Source organism: Pseudophryne corroboree, chromosome 1, assembly GCF_028390025.1.
Source record: "Pseudophryne corroboree isolate aPseCor3 chromosome 1, aPseCor3.hap2, whole genome shotgun sequence".
Classification (NCBI taxonomy): Eukaryota; Metazoa; Chordata; class Amphibia; order Anura; family Myobatrachidae; genus Pseudophryne; species Pseudophryne corroboree.
The window spans coordinates 79144525-79169395 of NC_086444.1; the positions used below are offsets into that span (position 1 = coordinate 79144525).

Genomic DNA, 24871 nt, shown 5'->3' on the forward strand with positions numbered 1-24871 from the left:
ACGATTTTGACTAAGTGCCAATTCTGACTATACTTTGTACTAGATAGTCAAGATTGACTTGTCTGCACAGTCTATCTAGCCTTGCGATACCGACCTCACGGGAGTGCGCATTGGGATCGAATCGGTATCACAAGCTGCCTAACACCTTGAGATATGCACTAACTTTCCTTAAGATTTTGTCTTTGTCTTACAGATTTATCTCACCGTATGTACACATCTTAAGATATACACTAATAATATTTATGTTTATGCTTCCTTAATTTATAGCACATAGAACAACATGAAACGCTTTAACAAACTTATACTGTGTACACGTGGCGCGATGTGCCGCACAGCCCGACATTGACTATTCGACGGGGCCGGCCGATATAGTCAAAGTTGGGCTGCCTGCACAGTCTATTTTTTCTTGCAATGCCGATCCGCGGGAACGCGCATCAGCATCGCAAGCTGTGTACACACGGTGCAATATGCACTAACTTTCCCTACGACTTTGACTATACAGGTTGAGTATCCCATATCCAAATATTCCGAAATACGGAATTTTTTGAGTGAGAGTGAGATAGTGAAACCTTTGTTTTCTGATGGCTCAATGTACACAAACTTTGTTTAATACACAAAGTTATTCAAAATATTGTATTAAATGACCTTCAGGCTGTGTGTATAAGGTGTATATGAAGCATAAATGAATTGTGTGTATGTACACAAACTTTGTTTAACGCACTAAGGGGGTCATTCCGAGTTGAACGCTAGCTGTCGTTGTTCACAGCGCAGCGATCATGCTAAAATCGGCATTTCTACGCATGCACCGCAATGAGTAGGTGCGTCGTACGAGTACAATGAGCATCGTGGGTTTGCACAGAGTGTAACGAACATTCCAGTCGCACGGCCGAACGCAGGAAGATTGACATGAAGTGGGTGTTTCTGGGTGTAAACTGACCGTTTTCAGGGACTGCTTAGAAAAACACTGGCGTGGCATAAAAAACGCAGGTGTGGCTGGGCGTTCGCTGGGCGGGTGTGTGATGTCAATAGCTGTCCCTCCGTCGTTAGAATCAACGATCACGAAGAGTAACTACAGGGCTGGTCTTGTTTTGCACAAAATTATTTTGCAGGCGCTCTGCTGCACAAGCGTTCGCACTTCTGCAAAGCGAAAATACACTCCCCACTGGGCGGCGACAATGCATTTGCATGGCTGCTAAAAACTGCTAGCAAGTGATATTGGCTAAAATGACCTTCAGACTCTGTGTATAAGGTGTATATGAAACATAAATGCATTCTGTGCTTAGACCTGGGTCCCATCACCATGATATCTTAATATGGTATGCAATTATTCCAAATACGGAAAAATCCCATATCCAAAATACTTCTGGTCCCAAGCATTTTGGATAAGGGATGCTCAACCTGTATAGTCAAAATCGCAAGGAAAGCTAAGTGCATATCGCACCGTGTATATGCTCCTTTAGACAACTGCTAACAAAGTTTATACTTGCAAGTATATAGTTACCATCCTAGAGATCCTTTCCTTATATGTGAATATCCCTCCTTCCTCCTCCTGCACTTAGCTTCTTCTTAACTCCACATCTTCTCTCCTTCTCCTGACTTACTTCATCTTCTGATCTCTGACTTACTTCATCTTCTGATCTCCCCTCCTCCTGACTTCTGACTGCTCTAACTCATGTATACATACCTATAAGTTATCCATCTGCTGGCATACTCTCATAGTGTTTTCAATGCAATAATTATAGGTTTGTCATTTACATTCCAAGGGGTCATAAAATATGCTCTGCTCAAGAAGGCATGGTGTCATAAAACGTGCGATGCCCAGCCTGCCTCAAGCATGGAGAGTACTGTTAAATTCAGAATGTCTTTTTTCAGTTCTGTTGTGATGAAGTTTTGCCTGAAGTGGTTCAGATCTTCTATCAATGGATGTGATCTCTTTTAATAGTAGCTAATTTACAGTATGATCCCTATCTTAGCCTGTACTGGACAATTTAGACAAACCAGTTTTACGAGTGCCAAAAGCGTTCTGAAGCTTGATTTCAATCTAATTGTAAGCACACCTGTGAATTCCAGTGTCCAAGTGACCTAAAGAGGTCTCCATCACATACCTGTTCTCATGTATGGCCTAAAACCTGTTCAGTCCACAATGCCTCTACAGATCTATATGCACACATATACAAAACAGTATTTCCTAAATCACCTAAACATTTACCTAATACATCTATTTCTTACTATAAAATATATACACTATACTATTCACCATGGGTAAAATCACCTTTCATCATTAATGATATTTTCATTCAGATAATAATAAGAATTTACTTACCGATAATTCTATTTCTCGTAGTCCGTAATGGATGCTGGGGACTCCGTCAGGACCATGGGGATTAGCGGCTCCGCAGGAGACAGGGCACAAAAGTAAAAGCTTTAGGATCAGGTGGTGTGCACTGGCTCCTCCCCCTATGACCCTCCTCCAAGCCTCAGTTAGGATACTGTGCCCGGACGAGCGTACACAATAAGGAAGGATTTGAATCCCGGGTAAGACTCATACCAGCCACACCAATCACACTGTACAACCTGTGATCTCAACCCAGTTAACAGCATGATAACAGCGGAGCATCTGAAAAGAGGGCTCACAACAATAATAACCCGATTTTTGTAACAATAACTATGTACAAGTATTGCAGACAATCCGCACTTGGGATGGGCGCCCAGCATCCACTACGGACTACGAGAAATAGAATTATCGGTAAGTAAATTCTTATTTTCTCTGACGTCCTAAGTGGATGCTGGGGACTCCGTCAGGACCATGGGGATTATACCAAAGCTCCCAAACGGGCGGGAGAGTGCGGATGACTCTGCAGCACCGAATGAGAGAGCTCCAGGTCCTCCTCAGTCAGGGTGTGCCCCTGACCAAGTATCAGCTCTGCAAAGTTGTAAAGCCGAGACCCCTCGGGCAGCCGCCCAAGATGAGCCCACCTTCCTTGTGGAATGGGCATTTACATATTTTGGCTGTGGCAGGCCTGCCACAGAATGTGCAAGCTGAATTGTACTACACATCCAACTAGCAATCGTCTGCTTAGAAGCAAGAGCACCCAGTTTGTTGGGTGCATACAGGATAACAGCAAGTCAGTTTTCCTGACTCCAGCCGTCCTGGAAACTATATTTTCAGGGCCCTGACAACATCTAGCAACTTGGAGTCCTCCAAGTCCCTAGTAGCCGCAGGTACCACAATAAGCTGGTTCGGGTGAAACACTGACACCACCTTAGGGAGAAACTGGGGATGAGTCCGCAGCTCTGCCCTGTCCGCATGGACAATCAGATATGGGCTTTTTTGAGACAAACGCCGCCAATTCTGACACTCGCCTGGCCGAGGCCAGGGCCAACAGCATGGTCACTTTCCCTGTGAGATATTTCAAATCCACAGATTCGAGCGGTTTAAACCAATGTGATTTTAGCAATCCCAGAACTACGTTGAGATCCCACAGTGCCACTGGAGGCACAAAAGGGGGTTGTATATGCAGTACTCCCTTGACAAACTTCTGGACTTCAGGAACTGAAGCCAATTCTTTCTGGAAGAAAATCGACAGTGCCGAAATTTGAACCTTAATGGACCCCAATTTGAGGCCCATAGACACTCCTGTTTGCAGGAAATGCAGGAAACGACCGAGTTGAAATTTCTTCATGGGGCCTTCCTGGCCTCACACCACGCAACATATTTTCGCCACATGTGGTGATAATGTTGTGCGGTCACCTCCTTCCTGGCTTTGCCCAGGGTAGGAATGACCTCTTCTGGAATGCCTTTTTCCCTTAGGATCCGGCGTTCAACCGCCATGCCGTCAAACGCAGCCGCGGTAAGTCTTGGAACAGACATGGTACTTGCTGAAGCAAGTCCCTTCTTAGCGGCAGAGGCCATGAGTCCTCTGTGAGCATCTCTTGAAGTTCCGGGTACCAAGTCCTTCTTGGCCAATCCGGAGCCACGAGTATAGTTCTTACTCCTCTACGTCTTATAATTCTCAATACCTTGGGTATGAGAAGCAGAGGAGGGAAGACATACACCGACTGGTACACCCACGGTGTTACCAGAACGTCCACAGCTATTGCCTGAGGTCTTTTGACCTGGCGCAATACTTGTCCAGTTTTTTGTTCAGGCGGGACGCCATCATGTCCACCTTTGGTCTTTTCCAACGGTTCACAATCATGTGGAAGACTTCCCGATGAAGTCCCCACTCTCCCGGGTGGAGGTTGTGCCTGCTGAGGAAGTCTGCTTCCCAGTTGTCCACTCCCGGAATGAACACTGCTGACAGTGCTATCACATGATTTTCCGCCCAGCGAAAAATCCTTGCAGTTTCTGCCATTGCCCTCCTGCTTCTTGTGCCGCCCTGTCTGTTTACGTGGGCGACTGCCGTGATGTTGTCCCACTGGATCAATACCGGCTGACCTTGAAGCAGAGGTCTTGCTAAGCTTAGAGCATTGTAAATTGCCCTTAGCTCCAGTATATTTATGTGGAGAAAAATCTCCAGACTTGATCACACTCCCTGGAAATTTTTTCCCTGTGTGACTGCTCCCCAGCCTCTCAGGCTGGCCTCCGTGGTCACCAGCATCCAATCCTGAATGCCGAATCTGCGGCCCTCTAGAAGATGAGCACTCTGTAACCACCACAGGAGAGACACCCTTGTCCTTGGAGATAGGGTTATCCGCTGATGCATCTGAAAATGCGATCCGGACCATTTGTCCAGCAGATCCCACTGAAAAGTTCTTGCGTGGAATCTGCCGAATGGAATCGCTTCGTAATAAGCCACCATTTTTCCCAGGACTCTTGTGCAATGATGCACTGACACTTTTCCTGGTTTTAGGAGGTTCCTGACTAGCTCGGATAACTCCCTGGCTTTCTCCTCCGGGAGAAACACCTTTTTCTGGACTGTGTCCAGAACCATCCCTAGGAACAGCAGACGTGTCGTCGGAAACGGCTGCGATTTTGGATATTTAGAATCCACCCGTGCTGTCGTAGAACTACTTGAGATAGTGCTACTCCGACTTCCAACTGTTCTCTGGACCTTGCCCTTATCAGGAGACCGTCCAAGACGCCTTTTCTTCGAAGAAGAATCATCATTTCGGCCATTACTTTGGTAAAGACCCGGGGTGCCGTGGACAATCCAAACGGCAGCGTCTGAAACTGATAGTGACAGTTCCGTACCACGAACCTGAGGTACCCTTGGTGAGAAGGGCAATTTGGGACATGGAGGTAAACATCCTTGATGTCCAGGGACACCATATAGTCCCCTTCTTCCTGGTTCGCTATCACTGCTCTGAGTGACTCCATCTTGATTTGAACCTTTGTATGTAAGTGTTCAAAGATTTCCCATTTAGAATAGGTCTCACCGAGCCGTCTGGCTTCAGTACCACAATATAGTGTGGAATAATACCCCTTTCCTTGTTGTAGGAGGGGTACTTTGATTATCACCTGCTGGGAATACAGCTTGTGAATTGTTTCCAATACTGCCTCCCTGTCGGAGGAAGACGTTGGTAAAGCAGACATCAGGAGCCTGCGAGGGGGGGACGTCTCGAATCTCCAGTCTGTACCCCTGGGATACTACTTGTAGGATCCAGGGGTCCACTTGCGAGTGAGCCCACTACGCGCTGAAACTCTTGAGACGACCCCCCACCGCACTTGAGTCCGCTTGTACGGCCCCAGCGTCATGCTGAGGACTTGGCAGAAGCTGTAGAGGGCTTCTGTTCCTGGGAATGGGCTGCCTACTGCAGTCTTCTTCCCTTTCCTCTATCCCTGGGCAGATATGACTGGCCTTTTGCCCGCTTGCCCTTATGGGGACGAAAGGACTGAGGCTGAAAAGACGGTGTCTTTTTCTGCTGAGATGTGATTTGGGGTAAAAAAGGTGGATTTTCCAGCTGTTGCCGAGGCCACCAGGTCCGATGGACCGACCCCAAATAACTCCTCCCCTTTATACGGCAATACTTCCATGTGCCGTTTGGAATCTGCATCACCTGACCACTGTCGTGTCCATAAACATCTTCTGGCAGATATGGACATCGCACTTACTCTTGATGCCAGAGTGCAAATATCCCTCTGTGCATCTCGCATATATAGAAATGCATCCTTTAAATGCTCTATAGTCAATAAAATACTGTCCCTGTCAAGGGTATCAATATTTTCAGTCAGGGAATCCGACCAAGCCACCCCAGCGCTGCACATCCAGGCTGAGGCGATCGCTGGTCGCAGTATAACACCAGTATTTGTGTATATACCTTTTTAGGATATTTTCCAGCCTCTCAGCTGGCTCCTTGAGGGCGGCCCTATCTGGAGACGGTACCGCCACTTGTTTTGATAAGTGTGTGAGCGCCTTATCCACCCTAAAGGGTGTTTCCCAACGCGCCCTAACTTCTGGCGGGAAAGGGTATACCGCCAATAATTTTCTATCGGGGGAAACCCACGCATCATCACACACTTCATTTAATTTATCTGATTCAGGAAAAACTACAGGTAGTTTTTTCACACCCCACATAATACCCTTCTTGTGGTATTTGTAGTATCAGAAATATGTAACACCTCCTTCATTGCCCTTAACATGTAACGTGTGGCCCTAAAGGAAAATACGTTTGTTTCTTCACTGTCGACACTGGAGTCAGTGTCCGTGTCTGTGTCTGTGTCGACCGACTGAGGTAAATGAGCGTTTTACAGCCCCTGACGGTGTTTGAGACGCCTGGACAGGTACTAATTTGTTTGCCGGCCGTCTCATGTCGTCAACCGACCTTGCAGCGTGTTGACATTATCACGTAATTCCTTAAATAAGCCATCCATTCCGGTGTCGACTCCCTAGAGAGTGACATCACCATTTCAGGCAATTGCTCCGCCTCCTCACCAACATCGTCCTCATACATGTCGACACACACGTACCGACACACAGCACACACACAGGGAATGCTCTGATAGAGGACAGGACCCCACCAGCCCTTTGGGGAGACAGAGGGAGAGTTTGCCAGCACACACCAAAAACGCTATAATTATACAGGGACAACCTTTATATAAGTGTTTTTCCCTTATAGCATTTTAATATATATATACATATCGCCAAATAAGTGCCCCCCCTCTCTGTTTTAACCCTGTTTCTGTAGTGCAGTGCAGGGGAGAGCCTGGGAGCCTTCCCACCAGCATTTCTGTGAGGGAAAATGGCGCTGTGTGCTGAGGAGAATAGGCCCCGCCCCCTTTTCGGCGGGCTTCTTCTCCCGTTTTTCTGAGACCTGGCAGGGGTTAAATACATCCATATAGCCCCCAGGGGCTATATGTGATGTATTTTTAGCCAGAATAAGGTACTATCATTGCTGCCCAGGGCGCCCCCCCCCAGCGCCCTGCACCCTCAGTGACCGCTGCTATGAAGTGTGCTGACAACAATGGCGCACAGCTGCAGTGCTGTGCGCTACCTTATGAAGACTGAAGAGTCTTCTGCCGCCGTTTCTGGACCTTCACTTTTCGGCATCTGCAAGGGGGGTCGGCGGCGCGGCTCCGGGACGAACCCCAGGGTGAGACCTGTGTTCCGACTCCCTCTGGAGCTAATGGTGTCCAGTAGCCTAAGAAGCCAATCCATCCTGCACGCAGGTGAGTTCACTTCTCTCCCCTAAGTCCCTCGTAGCAGTGAGCCTGTTGCCAGCAGGACTCACTGAAAATAAAAAACCTAACAAACTTTTACTCTAAGCAGCTCTTTAGGAGAGCCACCTAGATTGCACCCTTCTCGGCCGGGCACAAAAATCTAACTGAGGCTTGGAGGAGGGTCATAGGGGGAGGAGCCAGTGCACACCACCTGATCCTAAAGCTTTTACTTTTGTGCCCTGTCTCCTGCGGAGCCGCTAATCCCCATGGTCCTGACGGAGTCCCCAGCATCCACTTAGGACGTCAGAGAAATTTCTTTAATCTCTATATTCCTAATTTATATTATGCGAACAGTTACCTATCTGGCAACAACTACTGATGCTTATCCCTAGCTGGTGCCATGCCTAGTGCTGCCCACGGCCGTGCCTACAGGGAATACAGTTGGTGACCACCATAAAATAACACATTTTAACATGTTACAAAACCTCCTCAGAGGCAACATAAAACATGGTGTGCACTATCTGCTTCCTCCCTGTGGCAGGGTATATGTTGCCCACAGGAGGGAAGTGGGCCAGTCCTGTGACCCCCTTGCCCAGCCCCAGCAGCCACCCACCAGCACGTTCCCCTGCATTTTAGCCATCTTGATCATCAGCTTCGCTTTCATGTTGGCCGCTCCTGGTTGGGTGATGCATAACTTCCTGGATAGGTCACCTGACACTGCATCAAGCCACACACCCTTAGTGAGGCAGATGTAAGGTAGCGGTGAGATCCTTTTTAGTTAATGTAACCTCTGACATCATCAGACCATGTACCATGGGAAATACCATGTGACTCGCGATAGCAGGGCAAGGTTGGTGGGCTAGCAGTTTTACTATCCTCGTCAACATCCATTCCCTTTAGAAACCTGTCCCGGATCATGGCAAGCGAAGCGAGCCCGTGAAGATACACTTTCTGTCCCATGTTCTGAACCTTGCTCCTCCCACTGCTGTTGTGAATCATATATTTCCCATGGTACTGTGCTCTTCACATGGTCTGATGACTTCTGAGTACATTAACTGAAGGGATTATAGATACCTCCGGAATAGCTGCCTCCCCTTGCGCTTTCTTTCTTTGCCGCATTATTGGCCACAGAGGGGAGGCTGAGTTCATAGCGGCATCACACCTGGTCTCTCAAACTAGGGATGGCCATCAGTGGGTTATCCATCAATGGTACTATTGATGGATAACCTCGATGGTATGAAACCAGCTGTAAGGGAATTATCGATGGTCTCGCCCACCGGTTGTTATCCCTACTTTAGTATTGAGTGAGACATGGGCCAGTCAGAATCTGGGGGTGTGGCTTCTTGGGTGGCGGAGCTATGCTCCATATCTCCGACACCCTGGAAAAAAAGATTCAATAGCTCTTTATTATCAATGGTGAGAAAACATCTATTTCTACACCATCAATGGTAAAAGTAGTTATCATTGGTCATGGACCATTGATGATGTTAAATGGCCATCCCTATCTCCAAGACAGGCATTGTATTTCCAGCAGAGAGCTGCAAATTTGGTGAGTAGTTTTGACTATAAAAATGATTAGAATAATACAAAGATGATACTTATTAGTTATACACATCTTATTTGTGTTACTCGAATCATTTTTATAGTCAGCACTCCGGCGTGTACTGGAGTATGACAGGTGAGGCTCTGACACTCTTGCTTACCCTGACCGCATGTCACTGCTGTGAACCTTGTACTTCAATGTGCTTCAGTGTTTCCAATACACACAACCCCCTCCCCCTCCTGTCCTTTGTGCTGAACATATTGAGCTACAAATAGTTTTAACCTAAGTTTTGTGTGTACATCTTGTGATTAAAGGACCCAAAATAAGAATGTTACTACAGGTAAATCATTCACAGATATATGTAGAATTGGTCATACTGTAACAGAAGTTAAGATGTTTCTATTGCTTTATTTATTTATATAGCGCACACATATTCCGCAGCTTTGTACAGAGAATATTTGCCCATTCACATCAGTCCCTGCCCCAGTGGAGCTTACAATCTATATTCCCTACCACATGTACACCCACACACATTCACACTAGGGTTAATTTTGTTGTGATCCAATTAACCTACCAGCAGAGCCGGGCATAGGCAAACTAGGCAATTGCCTAGGGCATTTGATATGGCTAGGGGCATCAGCAGCTTCTGCTGATTAAAATGATATGCAGCATGCCTATATTCTGTGTGTAACATTTCATATGCAGATACAGCCACAGTCTCGCACAGTATACAAGCATGCTGCATATAATTTTAATCAGCAGAAGCTGCTTGTGCATCCTAGCCACATAGCAATGCAAATAAGATGCATTTTCATTAAAAAAAAGGTGCCCAACGTTAGCATTGAGGCAAGATTTATGAGGACACATCTGTATCCAAGCAGAGGTTACAGTGTTAGTGGCAGTGTGAGTGCTGTGTGCATGTGAGTGGGTTGGTTGTTCAGTAGTGTTTGGAATATGTGTAAGGAGCATTATGTGTGTCATGTAAAAATGCATTAATAATGTGCAACATATGTGTAAAGGGGCACTATGGGCATTAATAATGTGCGGAATATGTGTAACAGGGTACTACTGTATGTGTGTCATGTGTATAGGGGCACTAATAATGCGCAGCAAATGTGTAAGGGACATTATGTGTGTCCTTATGTGTATAAGGGCATTAATAATGTGCGGCATATGTGTAAGGGACATTATGTGCAAAAGGACATTAATAAAGGTTGTCATAATGTGTAAGGCGCATTATGTTTATAAGGACATTAATAATGTGTCTCATATGTGTAAGGGGCATTACTGTGTGGAATTATGTGTATAAATGCATTACTAATGTGTGGCATTATGGGGGTAGTTCCAAGTTGATCACAGCAGGATTTTTGTTAGCAATTGGGCAAAACCATGTGCACTGCAGGGTAGGCAGATATAACATGTGCAGAGAGAGTTAGATTTGGGTGGGGTGTGTTCAATCTGCAATCTAATTTGCAGTGTAAAAATAAAGCAGCCAGTATTTACCCTGCACAGAAATAAAATAACCCACCCAAATCTAACTCTCTCTGCAAATGTTATATCTGCCCCCCCCCCCCCTGCAGTGCACATGGTTTTGCCCAATTGCTATCAAAAATCCTGCTGCGATCAACTTGGAATTACCCCCTATGTGTATAAGGTGCTCTACTATGTGGCGTTGCGTATAGAAAGGGCACTACTGTGTCGTCTAATGTGAATAAAGAGCAATAGAGTGTGGTGTAATGTGAATAAGGAGCAATTCAGTGTGATGTAATGTGAATAAGGGGCTCTACTGTGAGGAGTAACGTTTATAAGATAAAGTGATACTACCGTGGCATGTAATATGAATTATGGACACTATTGCATGATAAAATGTGAATAAAGTTGCAGTACTGTGTGGCGTAATTGGAATTGGGGTTACTATTGTGTGGCCATGCTCCTTGCCAGCAAAAATATACCCCTTTTTGGGCTGTGCGCCAAATGTGCGAACTGTTCCTATTTAAAATATAGGAGGTACAAACACCAAAATAAGGACTGCTATGGGTGAGGGGTGATGGTGCTGGGAAAGAGGTGCAAGGTCAGAGGTGGAACCAGCAGTGGTTCTAGGGGGCACCAGCCAAAATTTTGCCTAGGGCATCATATTGGTTAGGGCCGGCACTGCCTACCAGTATATTTTTGGATTGTGGGAAGAAACCGGAGTACCCGGAGTAAACCCACGCAAGTACGGAGAGAATATACAAACTCCGCACAGTGAGGGCCATGGTGGGAATTGAACCCATGACCTCAGTGCTGTGAGGCAATAATGCTAATCATTACACCATCCGTACTGCTTTTATGTCACGTACATGTTACTGCTCTCTGTTATCAGACATGTCAGGCTGGCTGCAGAGTCATACAATAGGTTACTAACAGGAAGTCTGCTGTGCATTGGACATACTTGCTTACTCTCCCAGAATGGCAGGGAGGTTCCCGCAAATGGCCCCCTGCAACTGTTTAAAGTGGGTGGTCGTGTCATTGTGGCCCAGTTCCCTGCCCCACTATGCCAGCAACACTCAGCATTGAATGGAGGAGGCGGGGCTACGCTAACGTGATCACACGGTCTTGCCCCTGTTCCGCACCTATATAGTGCCATTGACTAATGTCACGCCCGCTCATGCCGCACCAGAGGGGTCAGCCAGAATGTTGGCGAGTATGGCATAGGCACATACAATATTTCCCCTCATGATCAGAACTTTAGAGTCTATGGAGCAAATGTAATATGGAGAACACTATCTCCAGCTAAAACGCAGAGTTAGCAGTAAGTTATAATGGCCCTCATTCCGAGTTGATCGCTCGCTACGGATTTTCGCAGCGCAGCGATCATGGCAAAACGGGGCTAATCTGCGCATGCTGTGCTAAGCGGGCACTGATAGATCGCTCAGCACACATCTCCCTGTGTGTACGGGGCTTAACACATACCTCCCAACATGACCCCCTCCAGGAGGGACACAATGCTCTGCTTATGGACTTTTCTCTTAATGTATGATTGCCTGCACCTGTGTTAAACAGGTTGCAGGATAAGAAAGGTGTCTCAGCACAGGCAATGGCAATCATAAATTAAGCAGAAAGTCCAGGAGCAGAGCATTGTGTCCCTCCTGGAGAGGGTCATGTTGGGGGAGGTATGCTAACATGGGCTGTCGTCATTGTGCTGCCTTTTCAGAATGTCCATATTATGACAATATCAGCATTGTGTATTTCAAATCCCCAGAAAATCGTTGCTGAATAAACTTATCCCCCAACTGCTGTAACTAGTATAATATTGCAGGAGTACGTTTAGCATAGTAGCTTCTATTGCAGCAATCTGGCAGCTTTCCTGCCCACTATTCATGTATTTATCTAATAAACGTATTCACATGTATTGTGGCTCAGCTGCATTCCTGGGACATGTCTGAAGTTAGCGAAACATAATGTGTTAGTGTTGAAATAAGTGCTATATATATATACACACACACTAACAAACAACTCCTTATCACCTATTTATATTATACTAACTCACCCACAAAACATATTGTCAAGATCTTGGCTCCCTGCAGAAGGGGGAACTGCAGCATAAAGAGGAGGAAGATGGAAAGACTCCTATCTCCGGTCATTCTTCTAGGAATCCCAGTGACTCTTGCACTGTGTGAGGCAGTAACTGGGAACATGTGGGAGTGTCTAGGATTAGCCACGCCTCTTCTGGCAGCCTGACAGCTGCACGCCCTGGATCCCACAGTTCCTCTGAGACATACACAGTACAGTGATAATGTCACTGTCTCATGACATGGACCTTGTTGCTTTAGAACTGACATGACAAAACATTGATTGTGATCTACCAGTGGCCCTCATTCCGAGTTGTTCGCTCGCAAGCTGCTTTTAGCAGCATTGCACACGCTAAGCCGCCGCCTACTGGGAGTGAATCTTAGCTTCTTAAAATTGCGAACGAAAGATTCTCAAAATTGCGATTACACACCTCTTAGCAGTTTCTGAGTAGCTCCAGACTTACTCGGCATCTGCGATCAGTTCAGTGCTTGTCGTTCCTGGTTTGACGTCACAAACACACCCAGCGTTCGCCCAGCCACTCCCGCGTTTTTCCCAGAAACTGCAGCGTTTTTTCGCACACACCCATAAAACGGCCAGTTTCCGCCCAGTAACACCCACTTCCTGTCAATCACATTACGATCGCCAGAACGATGAAAAAACCGTGAGTAAAATACCTAACTGCATAGCAAATTTACTTGGCGCAGTCGCAGTGCAAACATTGCGCATGCGCACTAAGCGGAAAATCGCTGCGATGCGAATAAATTTACCGAAATTTACAACTCGGAATGACCACCAGTATTCTCATGGGAAACCCTGCTACCCTTTCTTGTGTTTTTGCAGCATGGAGAGCCAATCTGGCACTGGCGTATGGTATCTATAATGGGTGCAGTATGTGCGCTGCACATGAGCCCCTGAGTCCTGGGTGGGCCCACACCGCACATGCTGCACCCATTTTTGGAATACCTACCCCTCCACAGTCTTGCGCCAACATCAGCAGCACTGTTAAAACTCTGTGAAAATGGCGCAGCGGGAATTTTCACGGAGTTCTGCACATGCGCAGTAAAGAAATCATAGGGGAAATGACCGCTGCACCATTTTCTCGGAGATCTGCGCATTCACAGTAGAGTCGGGGGAAATGGCCGCTGCACCATTTTCCCGGAGATCTGCGTATGCACAGTAGAGTCTGAGCCCTCTAGGGCTCAGACACTCAGCGCTGCTGGCAGAGAGGAGGGGGCAGTGCCGTTTCAAGCGGCGGGCGAGCCGTGCAACCGCACGGGGCGCCCGCCGCGGCACTTTGTGACTCCTTATCTCCTCTCCCCGAGCGCTCCTGCTCGGGGGGCGGAGTTTCGCGGAATGACGCGTTTGCGTCGTGACGTCACGACGCAAACGCGTCATTCCGCGAAACTCCGCCCCCCCCGAGCAGGAGCGCTCGGGGAGAGGAGATAAGGAGATACGCATGGAAGGAGGAGGGGGTCGGCGCGAGGGACGTGAGGCGGCGGGACCGAAGAGCGGGAAGATGTAAGTATCCTCTCTCTCTTTCTCCCTCTTCCTTTCTCCCCACTTGAAACCTGCCTGCCGCACTGTGTAAAATGGGGACACCTGCCTATGGGGATACCTGCCTGCCGCACTGTGTAAAATGGGGACACCTGCCTATGGGGATACCTGCCTGCCGCACTGTATAAAATGGGGACACCTGCCAATGGGGTTGCCTGCTGCACTGTATAAAATGGGGACACCTGCCTATGGGGTTGCCTGCCGCACTGTATAAAATGGGGACACCTGCCTATGGGGTTGCCTGCTGCACTGTATAAAATGGGGACACCTGCCTATGGAGTTGCCTGCCGCACTGTATAAAATGGGGACACCTGCATATGGGGTTGCCTGCCGCACTGTATAAAATGGGGACACCTGCATATGAGGTTGCCTGCCGCACTGTATAAAATGGGGACACCTGCCTATGGGGATGCCTGCCGCACTGTATAAAATGGGGACACCTGCATATGGGGTTGCCTGCTGCACTGTATAAATTGGGGACACCTGCCTATGGGGTTGCCTGCCGCACTGTATAAAATGGGGACACCTGCCTATGGGGTTGCCTGCTGCACTGTATAAAATGGGGACACCTGCCTATGGGGTTGCCTGCCGCACTGTATAAAATGGGGACACCTGTCTATGGGGTTGCCTGCCGCACTGTATAAAATGGGGACACCTGCCTATGGGGTTGCCTGCTGCACTGTGTAAAATGGGGACACCTGCCTGCCGCACTGTGTAAAATGGGGACACTTGCCTGCCGCAGTGTGTAAAATGGGGACAACTGCTTGCCGGACTGTGTAAAATGGGGATGCCGGACTGTGTAAAATGGGGATACCTGCCTGCCGCACTGTGTGAAATGGGGACACGTGCCTGCCGCACTGTGTAAAATGGGGGCACCTGCCTGCGTACTGTGTAAAATGGTGATATCTGCCTGCCGCACTGTGTAAAATGGGGATAACTGCCTGCCGCACTGTGTAAAATGGGGATACCTGCCTACCGTACTGTGTAAAATGGGGATACCTGCCTACCGTACTGTGTAAAATGGGGATACCTGCCTACCGCACTTTGTAAAATGGGGACACCTGCCTGCCGCGCTGTGTAAAATGGGGACACCTGCCTGTCGCGCTGTGTAATATGGGGACACTTGCCTGCTGTAATGTGTAAAAAGGGGACTTTTTTTATTTTTATTTTTTTTCCCCTGTGGTGGGTGTGATGATATCAGACAAGGCTGCGCCCACTTTAATGAGACCACACCCATTTTAATCAGGCCACACACCCTTGTCGGGAGCGCGCGCGCCTTCGGCGCGCGCATGCTTTTTCTTTTTACGCATTTTTAAATCTCGCACTGGGAGCCAAATTGTCTAGAAATTAGAGATGAGCGCCGGAAATTTTTCGGGTTTTGTGTTTTGGTTTTGGGTTCGGTTCCGCGGCCGTGTTTTGGGTTCGACCGCGTTTTGGCAAAACCTAACCGAATTTTTTTTGTCGGATTCGGGTGTGTTTTGGATTCGGGTGTTTTTTTCCAAAAAACCTAAAAAACAGCTTAAATCATAGAATTTGGGGGTCATTTTGATCCCAAAGTATTATTAACCTCAAAAACCATCATTTCCACTCATTTTCAGTCTATTCTGAATACCTCACACCTCACAATATTATTTTTAGTCCTAAAATTTGCACCGAGGTCGCTGGATGACTAAGCTAAGCGACCCTAGTGGCCGACACAAACACCTGGCCCATCTAGGAGTGGCACTGCAGTGTCACGCAGGATGTCCCTTCCAAAAAACCCTCCCCAAACAGCACATGACGCAAAGAAAAAAAGAGGCGCAATGAGGTAGCTGTGTGAGTAAGATAAGCGACCCTAGTGGCCGACACAAACACCGGGCCCATCTAGGAGTGGCACTGCAGTGTCACGCAGGATGTCCCTTCCAAAAAACCCTCCCCAAACAGCACATGACGCAAAGAAAAAAGGAGGCGCAATGAGGTAGCTGTGTGAGTAAGATAAGCGACCCTAGTGGCCAACACAAACACCGGGCCCATCTAGGAGTGGCACTGCAGTGTCACGCAGGATGTCCCTTCCAAAAAACCCTCCCCAAACAGCACATGACGCAAAGAAAAAAAGAGGCGCAATGAGGTAGCTGTGTGAGTAAGATAAGCGACCCTAGTGGCCGACACAAACACCTGGCCCATCTAGGAGTGGCACTGCAGTGTCACGCAGGATGGCCCTTCCAAAAAACCCTCCCCAAACAGCACATGACGCAAAGAAAAAAAGAGGCGCAATGAGGTAGCTGTGTGAGTAAGATAAGCGACCCTAGTGGCCGACACAAACACCGGGCCCATCTAGGAGTGTCACTGCAGTGTCACGCAGGATGGCCCTTCCAAAAAACCCTCCCCAAACAGCACATGACGCAAAGAAAAAAAGAGGCGCAATGAGGTAGCTGTGTGAGTAAGATAAGCGACCCTAGTGGCCGACACAAACACCGGGCCCATCTAGGAGTGTCACTGCAGTGTCACGCAGGATGTCCCTTCCAAAAAACCCTCCCCAAACAGCACATGACGCAAAGAAAAAAAGAGGCGCAATGAGGTAGCTGTGTGAGTAAGATAAGCGACCCTAGTGGCCGACACAAACACCGGGCCCATCTAGGAGTGTCACTGCAGTGTCATGCAGGATGGCCCTTCCAAAAAACCCTCCCCAAACAGCACATGACGCAAAGAAAAAAAGAGGCGCAATGAGGTAGCTGTGTGAGTAAGATAAGCGACCCTAGTGGCCGACACAAACACCGGGCCCATCTAGGAGTGGCACTGCAGTGTCACGCAGGATGGCCCTTCCAAAAAACCCTCCCCAAACAGCACATGACGCAAAGAAAAAAAGAGGCGCAATGAGGTAGCTGTGTGAGTAAGATAAGCGACCCTAGTGGCCGACACAAACACCGGGCCCATCTAGGAGTGGCACTGCAGTGTCACGCAGGATGGCCCTTCCAAAAAACCCTCCCCAAACAGCACATGACGCAAAGAAAAATTAAAGAAAAAAGAGGTGCAAGATGGAATTGTCCTTGGGCCCTCCCACCCACCCTTATGTTGTATAAACAGGACATGCACACTTTAACCAACCCATCATTTCAGTGACAGGGTCTGCCACACGACTGTGACTGATATGACGGGTTGGTTTGGACCCCCACCAAAAAAGAAGCAATTAATCTCTCCTTGCACAAACTGGCTCTACAGAGGCAAGATGTCCACCTCATCATCATCCTCCGATATATCACCATGTACATCCCCCTCCTCACAGATTATCAATTCGTCCCCACTGGAATCCACCATCTCAGCTCCCTGTGTACTTTGTGGAGGCAATTGCTGCTGGTCAATGTCTCCGCGGAGGAATTGATTATAATTCATTTTAATGAACATCATCTTCTCCACATTTTCTGGATGTAACCTCGTACGCCGATTGCTAACAAGGTGAGCGGCGGCACTAAACACTCTTTCGGAGTACACACTTGTGGGAGGGCAACTTAGGTAGAATAAAGCCAGTTTGTGCAAGGGCCTCCAAATTGCCTCTTTTTCCTGCCAGTATAAGTACGGACTGTGTGACGTGCCTACTTGGATGCGGTCACTCATATAATCCTCCACCATTCTTTCAATGTTGAGAGAATCATATGCAGTGACAGTAGACGACATGTCCGTAATCGTTGTCAGGTCCTTCAGTCCGGACCAGATGTCAGCATCAGCAGTCGCTCCAGACTGCCCTGCATCACCGCCAGCGGGTGGGCTCGGAATTCTGAGCCTTTTCCTCGCACCCCCAGTTGCGGGAGAATGTGAAGGAGGAGATGTTGACAGGTCGCGTTCCGCTTGACTTGACAATTTTCTCACCAGCAGGTCTTTCAACCCCAGCAGACTTGTGTCTGCCGGAAAGAGAGATCCAAGGTAGGCTTTAAATCTAGGATCGAGCACGGTGGCCAAAATGTAGTGCTCTGATTTCAACAGATTGACCACCCGTGAATCCTTGTTAAGCGAATTAAGGGCTCCATCCACAAGTCCCACATGCCTAGCGGAATCGCTCCGTGTTAGCTCCTCCTTCAATGTCTCCAGCTTCTTCTGCAAAAGCCTGATGAGTGGAATGACCTGACTCAGGCTGGCAGTGTCTGAACTGACTTCACGTGTGGCAAGTTCAAAGGGCATCAGAACCTTGCACAACGTTGAAATCATTCTCCACTGCGCTTGAGACAGGTGCATTCCACCTCCTATATCGTGCTCAATTGTATAGGCTTGAATGGCCTTTTGCTGCTCCTCCAACCTCTGAAGCATATAGAGGGTTGAATTCCACCTCGTTACCACTTCTTGCTTCAGATGATGGCAGGGCAGGTTCAGTAGTTTTTGGTGGTGCTCCAGTCTTCTGTACGTGGTGCCTGTACGCCGAAAGTGTCCCGCAATTCTTCTGGCCACCGACAGCATCTCTTGCACGCCCCTGTCGTTTTTTAAAAAATTCTGCACCACCAAATTCAAGGTATGTGCAAAACATGGGACGTGCTGGAATTTGCCCATATTTAATGCACACACAATATTGCTGGCGTTGTCCGATGCCACAAATCCACAGGAGAGTCCAATTGGGGTAAGCCATTCCGCGATGATCTTCCTCAGTTGCCGTAAGAGGTTTTCAGCTGTGTGCGTATTCTGGAAACCGGTGATACAAAGCGTAGCCTGCCTAGGAAAGAGTTGGCGTTTGCGAGATGCTGCTACTGGTGCCGCCGCTGCTGTTCTTGCGGCGGGAGTCCATACATCTACCCAGTGGGCTGTCACAGTCATATAGTCCTGACCCTGCCCTGCTCCACTTGTCCACATGTCCGTGGTTAAGTGGACATTGGGTACAACTGCATTTTTTAGGACACTGGTGAGTCTTTTTCTGACGTCCGTGTACATTCTCGGTTTTGCCTGCCTAGAGAAGTGGAACCTAGATGGTATTTGGTAACGGGGGCACACTGCCTCAATAAATTGTCTAGTTCCCTGTGAACTAACGGCGGATACCGGACGCACGTCTAACACCAACATAGTTGTCAAGGCCTCAGTTATCCGCTTTGCAGCAGGATGACTGCTGTGATATTTCATCTTCCTCGCAAAGGACTGTTGAACAGTCAATTGCTTACTGGAAGTAGTACAAGTGGGCTTACGACTTCCCCTCTGGGATGACCATCGACTCCCAGCAGCAACAACAGCAGCGCCAGCAGCAGTAGGCGTTACACGCAAGGATGCATCGGAGGAATCCCAGGCAGGAGAGGAATCATCAGAATTGCTAGTGACATGGCCTGCAGGACTATTGGCATTCCTGGGGAAGGAGGAAATTGACACTGAGGGAGTTGGTGGGGTGGTTTGCGTGAGCTTGGTTACAAGAGGAAGGGATTTACTGGTCAGTGGACTGCTTCCGCTGTCGCCCAAAGTTTTTGAACTTGTCACTGACTTATTATGAATGCGCTGCAGGTGACGTATAAGGGAGGATGTTCCGAGGTGGTTAACGTCCTTACCCCTACTTATTACAGCTTGACAAAGGCAACACACGGCTTGACACCTGTTGTCCGCATTTCTGTTGAAATACCTCCACACCGAAGAGCTGATTTTTTTGGTATTTTCACCAGGCATGTCAGTGGCCATATTCCTCCCACGGACAACAGGTGTCTCCCCGGGTGCCTGACTTAAACAAACCACCTCACCATCAGAATCCTCCTGGTCAATTTCCTCCCCAGCGCCAGCAACACCCATATCCTCCTCATCCTGGTGTACTTCAACACTGACATCTTCAATCTGACTATCAGGAACTGGACTGCGGGTGCTCCTTCCAGCACTTGCAGGGGGCGTGCAAATGGTGGAAGGCGCATGCTCTTCACGTCCAGTTTTGGGAAGGTCAGGCATCGCAACCGACACAATTGGACTCTCCTTGTGGATTTGGGATTTCGAAGAACGCACAGTTCTTTGCGGTGCTACTGCTTTTGCCAGCTTGAGTCTTTTTATTTTTCTAGCGAGAGGCTGAGTGCTTCCATCCTCATGTGAAGCTGAACCACTAGCCATGAACATAGGCCAGGGCCTCAGCCGTTCCTTGCCACTCCGTGTGGTAAATGGCATATTGGCAAGTTTACGCTTCTCCTCCGACAATTTTATTTTAGGTTTTGGAGTCCTTTTTTTACTGATATTTGGTGTTTTGGATTTGACATGCTCTGTACTATGCCATTGGGCATCGGCCTTGGCAGACGACGTTGCTGGCATTTCATCGTCTCGGCCATGACTAGTGGCAGCAGCTTCAGCACGAGGTGGAAGTGGATCTTGATCTTTCCCTAATTTTGGAACCTCAACATTTTTGTTCTCCATATTTTAATAGGCACAACTAAAAGGCACCTCAGGTAAACAATGGAGATGGATGGATACTAGTATACAATTATGGATGGACTGCCGAGTGCCGACACAGAGGTAGCTACAGCCGTGGACTACCGTACTGTACTGTGTCTGCTGCTAATATAGACTGGATGATAATGAGATGTAGTATGTATAAAGAAGAAAGAAAAAAAAAACCACGGGTAGGTGGTATACAATTATGGATGGACTGCCGAGTGCCGACACAGAGGTAGCTACAGCCGTGGACTACCGTACTGTACTGTGTCTGCTGCTAATATAGACTGGATGATAATGAGATGTAGTATGTATAAAGAAGAAAGAAAAAAAAAACCACGGGTAGGTGGTATACAATTATGGATGGACTGCCGAGTGCCGACACAGAGGTAGCTACAGCCGTGGACTACCGTACTGTGTCTGCTGCTAATATAGACTGGTTGATAATGAGATGTAGTATGTATAAAGAAGAAAGAAAAAAAAACACGGGTAGGTGGTATACAATTATGGATGGACTGCCGAGTGCCGACACAGAGGTAGCTACAGCCGTGGACTACCGTACTGTGTCTGCTGCTAATATAGACTGGATGATAATGAGATGTAGTATGTAATGTATAAAGAAGAAAGAAAAAAAAAACCACGGGTAGGTGGTATACAATTATGGATGGACTGCCGAGTGCCGACACAGAGGTAGCTACAGCCGTGGACTACCGTACTGTGTCTGCTGCTAATATAGACTGGATGATAATGAGATGTAGTATGTATAAAGAAGAAAGAAAAAAAAACCACGGGTAGGTGGTATACAATTATGGATGGACTGCCGAGTGCCGAAACAGAGGTAGCTACAGCCGTGGACTACCGTACTTACTGTACTGTGTCTGCTGCTAATATAGACTGGATGATAATGAGATGTAGTATGTATAAAGAAGAAAGAAAAAAAAACCACGGGTAGGTGGTATACAATTATGGATGGACTGCCGAGTGCCGACACAGAGGTAGCTACAGCCGTGGACTACCGTACTGTACTGTGTCTGCTGCTAATATAGACTGGATGATAATGAGATGTAGTATGTATAAAGAAGAAAGAAAAAAAAAACCACGGGTAGGTGGTATACAATTATGGATGGACTGCCGAGTGCCGACACAGAGGTAGCTACAGCCATGGACTACCGTACTGTGTCTGCTGCTAATATAGACTGGATGATAATGAGATGTAGTATGTAATGTATAAAGAAGAAAGAAAAAAAAAACCACGGGTAGGTGGTATACAATTATGGATGGACTGCCGAGTGCCGACACAGAGGTAGCTACAGCCGTGGACTACCGTACTGTGTCTGCTGCTAATATAGACTGGATGATAATGAGATGTAGTATGTATAACGAAGAAAGAAAAAAAAAACACGGGTAGGTGGTATACAATTATGGATGGACTGCCGAGTGCCGACACAGAGGTAGCTACAGCCGTGGACTACCGTACTGTACTGTGTCTGCTGCTAATATAGACTGGATGATAATGAGATGTAGTATGTATAAAGAAGAAAGAAAAAAAAAACCACGGGTAGGTGGTATACAATTATGGATGGACTGCCGAGTGCCGACACAGAGGTAGCTACAGCCGTGAACTACCGTACTGTGTCTGCTGCTAGTATAGACTGAATGATAAATAATGATATAAAAAATATATATATATCACTACTGCAGCCGGACAGGTATATATTATATAATGACGGACCTGCTGGACACTGTCTGTCAGCAGAATGAGTTTTTTAATTTTTATAGAATAAAAAAACACCACACAAGTCACACGACGAGTGTACTTTTTCAGGCAGACAATCACAATATACTATACTGGTGGTCTGTGTGGTCAGGTCACTGGTCACAGTGGTCAGTGGTCAGTCACACTGGCAGTGGCACTCTGGCAGCAAAAGTGTGCACTGTTTAATATGTACTCCTGGCTCCTGCTATAACCTATAACTGCTCCCCAGTCTCCCCCACAATTAAGCTGTGTGAGCACAGTCAGATATTATACATAGATGATGCAGCACACTGGGCTGAGCACAGATATGGTATGTGAGTGTGACTGAGTCACTGTGTATCGTTTTTTTCAGGCAGAGAACAAGAACAGAACGGATTATTAAATAATAATAAATTATAAAACTGCACTGGTGGTCAGGTCACTGGTCATCAGTCACTAGTATAACTCCTCCTAAGCTCCAGTAAGTAAATGAAGTGTCTCACTCTCACTCTCCTATCTATTTTAATTTCTAAACGGAGAGGACGCCAGCCACGTCCTCTCCCTATCAATCTCAATGCACGTGTGAAAATGGCCGCGACGCGCGGCTCCTTATATAGAATCCGAGTCTCGCGATAGAATCCGAGCCTCGCGAGAGTCCGACAGCGTGATGATGACGTTCGGGCGCGCTCGGGTTAACCGAGCAAGGCGGGAAGATCCGAGTCGCTCGGACCCGTGTAAAAAAACATGAAGTTCGGGCGGGTTCGGATTCAGAGAAACCGAACCCGCTCATCTCTACTAGAAACGGCCCTGGGAGGGGGCCTGATGGAGGAGGCAGCACAGGGGCCTCCTCCTCTCTTAAAGCGCCCCTGCAATCTGGTGTACATACCTCCTTTGGGGATTTAGGGGGAAGAGAAGGAATCAGTAGAAGAACTAATACCCCTTTCAGACATCTTCAAAAATCTCAGGTTTTTGCACATGAACGAGCATTAACCCAGGATTTTGGTATGTCTTAAAGGCACCAACCCTGCAATTGACCTGGGTTTTTACCCGGTCTTTCTTCCTGGGTTAAGTCTGAATGATGCGACCCGGGAATTTGCTCTCTGGCTGCATGTAGGGGGTCAATCAGACCTGATCGCACGCTAGGTTTTTTCGCTGCGCTGCGATGAGGTCAGAACGGCGCATGCGTATGCAGCGCAATGCGCAGGCGCGTTACACGGGTACAAAGCGGATCATTGCTGAGCGATGGACTTAATGAAGAATCCATTTGCACAGCCGATCGCAAGGAGATTGACAGGAAGAAGGCGTTTGTGGGTGGCAACTGACCGTTTTCAGGGAGTGGTTGGAAAAACGCAGGCGTGTCCAAGCGTTTGCAGGGCGGGTGTCTGACGTCAATTCCGGGCCTGGACAGGCTGAAGTGATTGAGCTACTCAGAAACTGACCAAAACTTTTTTGTACAGCTCTGCTACACATGCGATCGCACACTTGCAAAGTGAAAATACACTCCCCTATGGGTGGCGACTATCTGATCGCAGCAGTGCAACCAAACCCTGGCGAGCAATCAGGTCTAAATTACTCCTGTAAACAGTTTTAATTGGCCAGGAAGGGCCGCCTGATGCCTGCTGATGACATCATCGGCGGCAGCCAGCGAGGGACAGACGCCACACATGAGAGGAACACAGAGCTGTGCAGAGAAGTGTGCCAGTGCCAGAGGGTACCAGTGAATAGACTGCCATTCTGCAAACCAACCCCTTAAAATTCTGACACTGCCTTCAAAATTGGAAAAAACAGCTTATGGGGGTTATTCAATTTGTCCCGATGGTGCAAGGTGATAATTATTGCTGCCAGGGACTATATAATTAGCCACGATAAGCCGGAGCGCGCCGCGGCTTATCAGTGGTTTCGCTTCACCTGCCTCCGGCAGGCAAAGCAAAATGCCCGATAACAGTTTCACTGAACCTGTGTGTTTACGGATGAAAAAGCAGGTTTTACCGGCCGAGCTAATTAAATAGCCCGACCGCAGCACCCAAAGAAACATCGGGGGTTTTTAATCCCGATGTCTCTTCGGACCAAATTGAATATCCCGCTATGTCTGAAAGGGGCCAATCCTGGAAATTCCCAGGTCTGTGGAGTAGTTTTTGCAAAAGAGAAAATCCCGTCTCTGAGCAGGGAAATTCCTGTGTCGTATGTCTGAAAGGGGTATAAGTGAGAAGATGGGCAGCATCGTTGGAACCCCCTTCCCAACATTTGACTTACAGGGCAGGGAATTACCACTGGAAACTGATGGTTTGCCTCTATTGATGTTTCCATTACAATGGTGATGCTGTTATCATTGTACGCCTGTATTGCGGTGTACAGATGTAGTCATGCTCATCTTACTGCGATGCTGCATGGCGTTACAGAACCCATTAGGAATTAATGGAGCAATTGCTAGCTGTGAATTGTCGCAGCCAAACATGCAATGCAGCATGCCGCATCGCAGCAAACATGAGCATGGCTACGTATGTATGTTCTCCTGATGTTTGGTGATGTAATACGCCACAAG

At 47.7% G+C, this 24871-nt stretch overlaps 1 protein-coding gene across 1 annotated transcript in view; it reads right to left on the reverse strand.

Annotated features, from left to right (window-relative positions):
• Window positions 1–12863, reverse strand: part of LOC135056105 (UDP-glucuronosyltransferase 3A1-like) — a 76701-nt gene extending 63838 nt beyond the window's left edge. Inside the window, exon 1 of the mRNA XM_063960873.1 lies at window positions 12673–12863. Coding sequence (XP_063816943.1) covers window positions 12673–12820 — 148 coding nt within the window. The 5' untranslated portion in view covers window positions 12821–12863. The remainder of the gene's footprint in view (window positions 1–12672) is intronic.
• Window positions 12864–24871: the final 12008 nt, after the last annotated feature.